Below are 8,779 nucleotides of genomic sequence, written 5' to 3'. Positions count from 1 at the left end.
TTTAAATAAAAAATGTATTAATTCTAGTCTAGGGAAATCCTATAACACATCACTTTTAAGCTTCTTTTTTATTTGTAAGATATAAATATATTTAAATTAATGACAGAATACCAATTTAAGGCAACTTCCCCATATTTATAGTATTGGGGGGATAACTATTTTGTGATTACATCTTTACTTATGCAGTAATAATTATCACCACCTACTGAATTTCAAATTTAAGACTTTTTTGGCATTATATTGTAAACTGTAAGGATAGGCCTGTACCAGTAGTTTTTACCGTATTTCTAAAGCTTACTGCATTGCTAGGCATATAGTTGGTGCTCAATATACTTAATTGAATGGAATCACATCTTCAATACTTTGCAAAGGCATCAATTATCTTTATTTTTTTTTTTGAAAAAAGAAAGTGAAAGGGTAGAGACAGATTATCTAGAGTCTTAGGAAAAGAAAGGAATTAAATTTAAGTACCAAGTAAAATTGCCTTATTCTTCTGTTCAACAGAGTTAAATCGGGTCCTGAGGAGGACTATTTCCTCCATCTTTTATGGGAGTGGAAGATATTCAATGACAATGTCATAGTCTTGCATTCTGTTGAACACTGGGTTCAGAGTGTCTACTGATCTGATCTGGTCCAGCTATAGTCACTTTAGGTTAAGTTGTACCAGTTAAGTTTTAATTGTCCCTGTAGTCATATTGTTTACAAAACCAGGACTCCTGATATTGCTATTTTTAGCCTTAAACCCAATATAGAATTGTACCCTTGGGTTCCCACTGACTCAGAAGCCCTGTCTCTTTTAAAACTGAGCAGATGAGAAGTATTGGCTCAGAAAGTGCACCCTTTGTTAAAACAGCTCCAGGCTGCTTGGACTGCAAATCACTGGCTGACTTGGCACCCTTGCATGGTGCTCACCAGAGGGCCAAGGCTATTAACCCACATTAACTCCCAGAAAGCAGTTTTCTGGAGGCATTTTCTTGACTGTTATAAAACCAATTGGAAAGTTGTTGATGTTGAACAGAATACACCATATAACATATATAAGTCTCTAGTATTCCAATGTGATTACTGTTAACGACCGCTTTTATTCATGAAAAAGGAATCAATTAAAACACCTAAATTTTACCTTTATCGTCAGAGTTATTATGACTACCATGCAAATAAAGAGGCTCTCTCATGAACTGTATGTGCTAATTTTTGGAAAGATATTTTTGGAAAGATAAATGATGTGTTTAGTGGTTAATGTCTGCTAGTAGATGAAAGATGATATGTTTTCTCTTTAAAATTTTCTATAAGGTTTTCATTTATAGTCTTAAGATGAAAGTTTTAAAGCAGGAATGGGAACCCTTCACATACAGTGTAATGCTTTGTGTGCCAGAAAAAATATTTTATGGTTTCACTCACAATTAGAATAATGATTTATTTTACCTACTAGAGGCCTGATGCACGAAGATTCATGCAAGAATGGGCCTTCCTTCCCCTGGCTTCTGGCACTGCCTTCGTTCTGGCCCAGAGCCACCTTTCCACCTTCCCATGATGCCCAGAGGCCCGGAGCGGCTGGGGCAGTGTGGAACACCTGTGTCGTCACCATGGCAATGATGCAGGCCTCCCGCCCTGCCCCTGGCCACTTGGAGCCTGCATATGTAAATTAACCTGCCATCTTTGTTGGGTTAATTTGAATACTCACTCCTGATTGGCTGGTGGGCATCATGAAGGTACAGTCAATTTGCATCTTTCTCTTTTATTAGTCTAGATCACTATTTTTATGCAGCTCCATTAGGAATACTTGTATTCTTATCTTACTCCTCTATCAAATTATGGACATCTTACAGCAGAGAATGCCCTACTTTTTATTTTGTCTTGCACTCATAGTGCAGGTATGTGAGAGTTGCAGTATGTGTTTACAGAAAGCTTTATACTGAATTGAATTTATAGATGCTTAATTGAAACTTATTTCCAGATCCATAAAAATGCAAGTAACAGAAGGAATTATGAGGCAAATTTATAAAACCACGGAATACACAGAAGATTCTTAAGATGCAAATGAATAGTGAATTATTTATATCATATTCTTGTCACAGAATTGTTCATTTAAAATATGTTTACTGAGAAGATTGGATGAATGTAAGTACTTAGCTGAGGTAAACATTGGAATTAGGCTACTCAAAAATCACATCAAGTACTGGAAGAGATAAAGGAAAATAGCCTATTGTACTTTAGCGAAATTGGAAAGTTTATGGACCAGGTAGAATCTTTAATTAGTGACTGTTCTGCCTGTTGATCAGAGAGAGGCATTCTAGGAATATGGCACTCTTTTGGAGAAAATTGAAGGAGAAAATAGGACAAATGAGTGAAGATAGCAGTGTGAAGATATGAGTTTAGGAGAGTCTGTATGTTAGATGATAATTAATAACATCATACCATAATAAAGCAGCAGAGGAGAGATAGAAGTAAGATATGTCAGAAGAATTTGGAGATAGAAGAATGTAAAGGGGGGATAAATGGTGATGGAAGGAGACTTGACTTGGGCTGGTGAACACACAATACAATATACAGATGATGTACTATAGAATTGTATATCTAAAACCTATATAATTTTATTAACCAATGTCACCCCAATAAATTCAATTAAAAGAAAAAAAAAGAGACATCAGAAGGAGAAGTGACTAAATATCCTCATTTATATATGAGACTGAGGCTCCTGAGCTAAGAATATTTAGGAAAATCCCAGGTGTGTCTTGAATTCTCTACCTCTAGTCCAGTATTATTATTATTATTTATGAAAAGAGTCCTCAATAATGATTAAGCATCCTCATGTTCATTTCATTATGGTTTTGCAAACTTAGCTACAAAATAATGTATTGACTTAGTTATATTGCAAAAAACACTACATTAAAATGGCACTACACATCTATTTATAACATTATTTATTTATTTAGTAATTCAATTAGGCATTTCTGAATTTGTAAGGGAAATCATAATTTTTACTTTTAAAAAATATCTACCTTTGTGTCTTCATATATATCACATATAGTAACTTAAATGATACACAGTTCCACTTGGAAATAGTTACTTAGCTCTATAATTTTCTTTATGTACATGGATTTCCCAGGTACGGCATGATGTCAGTAAAGATGTTTATTTAAATGCATTCAATACATAGTAGAAAAATGTAGTATTTAACTTCATAAGTAATAATTATTCTTAAGCAAGGTAGACTACGATTCTTGTGCCCTTTTATTTCTGACAATTCATATCTGTGCTGAGGAAAATTACTAACATCCAATCATCCTTTAGTATTAACACAGTTATTCCTTACAATAAAACTATGAACCATCATTATCCCCATTTTTCAGATGAAGAAACTGAGGCAAAATAAAGTTGGACACTAGGTTTGAACAGTGTCAGGATTTGAACCCAGGTAATCTAGGGCAAAAGCCTCTGCTTTTTTATTTTGTTATACAAACAATAATATGGGAAGACTTTTATTATCCTAACTAGAGGCCTGGTGCATGAAATTTGTGCCCTGGGGTGTGGGGTTCCTCAGCCTGATGTGTTCCCTCTCACAGTCTGGGACATCCCTCTTGCAGTCTGGGATCCCTCTCATAATCTGGGACCCCTCGCTCCTTACCGCCTGCCTGCTTGCTGCTCCTTACTGCTCGGCTTGCAGCTGCTCCTTAGCGCTGCTGTGGAGGCAGGAGAGGCTCCTGCAACCACCACTGTGCTCACCAGCCATGAGCCTGGCTTCTGGCTGAGTGGCACTCCCCCTGGGGGAGTGCACTGACCACCAGGGGACAGCTCCTGTGTTGAGCGTCTGCCCCCTGGTGATCAGTGCACATCATAGTGACCAGTCGTTCTACCAGTGGTTCCGCCGTTCAGTCGATTTGCATATTAGAGTTTTATTATAAAAGATTATAGCAAAGTAAGTGACAACTGGATTTTGTAATTAGCCTATAATTTCTAATGTCAGAATGAATGGTATAGATCCCTCCCACAACTTTCCTGTTATAGTAGAAAGAATGAGCCTATGGACCAGCCAAAGGAAACTGCATGGTTGTCTAATGTCCCAATCCCTGAGGGACAAAGGCCAACTCATTCTGCAATTTTTCATACCATTGTAGATCCCATCTTTCAAACAGAATTTTGAAAACTGTGGGTAACATTCAATATTGACTGGTTGTTATATTAGAGAAGAAATGAAATGCAAAATCTATTAACTTACTAGTATTTCTGTTGCTAGGTATTTTAAAATTGGTGTTAGAGAAATTAAAATAATTAAAGTGAGGTCAAGATCAGAGAAAGAAGCCATCTTCAAGTTTGGCAAATCCTAAAGATAGAAGGATAAAGTGTTTCAAAATTTTACTTCCCAATCCTGAGACACTATGAGGTTCAATAGAAAGAGCAATGCCCCGGTGGCTTTTCCATGTTTGCCATTAACTGGTTGTGTGACCTTTGGAAACTCAATGCGTACTAAAAAAAAAATAGCAGAGCTCTTGGCCTAGGTCAGTCTCCATTTCTCCTACATGTTTGACAAAAAAACCATAGTGACAAAGCATAGAGAGAGCAATTTTTGACAAAATCCCTAAAGGCCACTTCATTTGGTTAATGTACTTTGACCTTCACCACATAAAACTTGTTGCTACTTGTCAGAATAATGTTGCTACTTTAAAACAGTGTGTGTGTGTGTATGTGTGTGTGTGTGTGTGTGTGTGTGTGTGTGTGTGCAAAGGCCATACCATGAATATCCACTCAGCTAAAGATAAGGGCATTAGCTAGAGAACAGACAAGACCTAGGTAAAAACTCTTTTTCTTTACACTTCTGAGAGGTGAGAAATAGATGTTTAAATTGGATGCAGGAAGCCATGAGGGGCCAAGATAATGACAGGCATAGGAAGGTTAGAGCAGCTGTGTTTGTAAAAAAAAATATGCTACTTTCGTTTGAAAATTTCAAAGGACTTCAAGAAAATGGGGTTCTGGAGGATAGCTCCCTATGTTTTTAAGTTTCAGGGATACAGAGAAAGGCTCTTTGACCTTAAAAATACTAATCTAATGTGTGAGTTTTTTTTTTTCAACAGTTGACTTAGATTTTCAACCTAGATTTTAAAGAACGTTTGCAATGTATACTCTTTAAAGATCAAACATTGTGACATAGAGTCACATTAAGGCTGGGGGTTCCTTTAGGAGAGCTGAGCCAACAGGGTGCATGGTTAGCTGAGCACTGTAGGCACTAGAAGTGAGGGGAGGGACTTTTGCCCCATTTGTTGAGTGACACTACATTGGTTGGCATTATTGTACCTAATTTATAGCAGGTAAAATGGAGCCTCATTAAGGCTAAGGTGACAATTGTCAAATAACTAGTAAATGTAGAGTTAGGCCCTAATCGGTTTGGCTTAGTGTATAGCATGTCAGCTCATGGATTGAAGGGTCCCAGGTTTGATTCTGATCAATGGCATGTACCTTGGTTGCGGGCGGGCTCAATCGCCAGGAGGGGTTGTGAAGGAGGCAACTGGTCGATGTTTCTCTCTCATGGATGTTTCTAACTCTCTATCCTCTCCCTTCCTTTCTGTAAAATTCATAAAATATATTTTTAAAAATGTAGGGTTCGGACCCCAACTATGTCTGACATTGTGTCCATATTCTTAACCACACCACAAGTTTTGAGGTACGGAGGGCCTGAGCTTTATTACATCATGACTTTTCTACCTTCTGTCTCCACGCCACACCCCAAATGCATCTCTTAATTCTTGTGGAGTGAGGGGCATCATGATGCAAAAGATGATCACACTGCTCACACATGAATCTCACAGAAAGGGAAGGCAGTGTTGGGGAATGAGCCAGGAAGAAATGGTCACAATCTTTAAGATATACACGTCCAACCAGACCACTGGGATGCCACCATGGATGAGAATGCAGCATTTTTATTGTAAAAGTCCACATATTAGGCAATTGCCTTTGCGAAAAGGTTTTCAAATACAGAGACAGGGAGCAGCTGATAATTAAGATTTAGGGTATGTATAATATATATTCATATTGCCAATACTATGCACACATTGGAAAGCCAGCTTTTCTGAGTATCCCCATTATGGAATACATTTCAAGTTGACAATAATAACATGTGTCTCACCATTGAAAATTTGCCAACAACTCTCCCAAGGAGTCAACACTTAATATGTTAACAATCCAAAACAAGAAAATAATGTATTCTATTTACATGTGTTTGAGGTTATATACTAGAGCACTGGTATATTAAATGTTCGTAAAAATTGGCAGCTAAATGTGTTTCAAGATTCATCCAGATGACTTGATGATGACTTTACATGGATTTATATGAACAAAGTCACTGTCTCTTTTTTCTACTCTTTTTTAGGTTATCTATAAAGCTTAATGAGCTATGATTGAATTCTGACTTAGAGCAATGATTGCCAAAAAGAAGAACTGACAAAGGATGCTAACATAGAAAAATAAGGATTCAGGATGAATACACAAAGATGGAGCTCTGTTCATGATGTTTTGAAGTCTGGGACAACCACTTTATGTGATTACAATCTACTTGAATGATTGCATAGGCTTAGCCTCCTTGTAAGTCATTCATTTGTTATTTCATTTTTTTAAATTTAATCTTCAGTACATTAAATATTTTTCACAGAGTATAGAATACTATATTCTAAATACTAGTCAGGTATGAGTATTGATAATACCTGTCATGTGTCCTCAAGGACAATTGTCATGGGTCAAGGTTGACTCACTCCTAAACATGAAGAAATAATATAGAACTTTTAATTATTCCCTAGCAGACTCATTTTTGTATACAAATAGCAGACGTAAGTATTGTTTTAAAGGAATATAGACATTAGCTAAAAAAAAATTTTGAAAATGAATATAAATAGCCTTAGTTCTTTGGATCCTTCTGTTTTTCTCTACAAAGTCAAATATCACTTGACAATATCAACATGAAAAGAAGAGTCACTGGTTCCAGGCCAGCACAGGGAGATGCACTGGCATCATATGGGGCCAGTTCACTCCAAACCATACTTGTTGAGCACCAGCTGTGTGCCAGGCACTAAGCAAGGTGCTGAGGACCCAGAGAGGACATGAAAAGTTCACTGTCCCCAAGGCACTCACAATCACAGATCTTGAGATGGAGAGTAAGTTCTGTTAAGATCTATAGTCCTAAAAGGAAGGAAAAATAGCAGCAAGCACATACAATCACTTTATACTCTATGAAATTGGGCATATTTAGAGTTGGAAAATGTCTAATATTCAGTCTATATTTTACTTAGAGTTTTTAATATGTCATATGAGGAAGCATAAGCTATTTCAATCTTTATGCATGAGGGAAAAGATAGTGAAAAATTTCCCCTCCAATTCCAATCCCAAATCCTTATAATTGCATTCATGATTCTTTTATGGCCCAAAGACACAAAGAGTAAAAGACAATGCTTTATGATGTTAACTTCAGTCCATTTATTTTGGCTCTAAAGAGATGCATGCATTAAACTTGAAGCATTCTATGTTATTGAAATATTTACATCATTGTACATGTGATGTGAAGGAAATTTTCTTTCTATCTTGGGATCGAGGTATAATAGGTTTCTTGTCTAGGTTCTTATATTTAAAATTAGTTGTGATTTGTCTCAAATGAGGGAGATGTTCTTTTGGGACCAATTTACTACAATTTGACCCCAGATGATCTGAGGGAACAGTTTGGGATATTTTGCATCTAACTGTATTTTGAATGGAATGAGGACACCACCACTGCAAATAATCATTGTTTTTACTATTTCAGTTCTGTAGCTGGAAATATCTTGTTTGGTTTCAATGTTCTTGCTCTAATTTCAACTTGCCCTGCAGGTTTGCAACACAGAAACATTATAGCTTAAATTACACTTATCAAAGGCGAGTTGGGTGCAAACAGTATGACATTAATACAATTTACCAGGTTAGAACAAAGAAACAAATTCAGATCATTATAAACTGCACAGAGGATTATTTAAGTGGACTTAGAAAGGACATCTTCTCTCCATGAGATTTAGTAAATAAGACCCTTACAACAATAAGACCCCTACCTCTTTACAGGTAGAGGTAGGAGACCCAATAAACCAAGTTGAACAAGCAGAAGGCCGTGGGGAAGAAGATTCGCGCGTATGAGTCCATTTTGGCAATACGGATATGTATCCTCCCGTGTCTCCAAGCTCCTGTTCGGCAATCTTCAAAACAGCAGAAAAAGCTGGCACAGTCCTTGCCGTCCAGACACTCATACCCATATTCTTCATCTCTCTCTTGAAGGTGCGTGGCATTGTTCATTTGAATGGTTGCTGATCTTGGGCGAATATCAATAGTAGGGGCCTGAGACAAGGGGAGGGACAAAGAGAGATCAGAGTTAATGCCACTTGATAAATCTTGGGCTATTTCTCCACAATGTTACCAATGTGAATGATGAATCTGAAAATGAGTACTCAGGAAATTGCTATGACATCGTGATCTACAATGGTGAAATTGAACTCAGAAGGATAGCACATTTGCAGATTTTGAATTTTGAGTTTAAGCAGTGCAGCTGAAAATAATACCATCAAGCTAATAGCTAGAGCAAGGAGATTAACACCAAAAGAACGCAAAGTTTAAAGAGTTAAAATCAAACAACTACATGGAATCTTATTCTAGTAAATATTAGATGCGAGCTGGATTACATGAAGGCATTTAATGGTTTTGCATGTGAGTAGAACAGAGAAATAAAAAATCTATCAATTTTGAAATCAAATTTTGTGTCATGCTTACCTATCAC

At 36.9% G+C, this 8,779-nt stretch overlaps 1 protein-coding gene across 2 annotated transcripts in view; it reads right to left on the bottom strand.

Annotated features, from left to right (window-relative positions):
• Positions 1 to 5,895: 5,895 nt before the first annotated feature.
• Positions 5,896 to 8,779, bottom strand: part of GABRG2 (gamma-aminobutyric acid type A receptor subunit gamma2) — an 89,686-nt gene continuing 86,802 nt past the window's right edge. For both annotated transcript variants that reach the window (XM_059699122.1, XM_059699120.1), the window contains one exon: positions 5,896 to 8,343. In XM_059699122.1, the coding sequence (XP_059555105.1) occupies positions 8,068 to 8,343 (276 nt within the window). In that variant the 3' untranslated portion in view covers positions 5,896 to 8,067. The remainder of the gene's footprint in view (positions 8,344 to 8,779) is intronic.

Source organism: Myotis daubentonii, chromosome 5 (genome assembly GCF_963259705.1).
Source record: "Myotis daubentonii chromosome 5, mMyoDau2.1, whole genome shotgun sequence".
NCBI lineage: Eukaryota > Metazoa > Chordata > Mammalia > Chiroptera > Vespertilionidae > Myotis > Myotis daubentonii.
The sequence above is the reverse complement of the archived record's forward strand: the minus strand, read 5'-3'. Positions and strand labels throughout refer to the sequence as shown.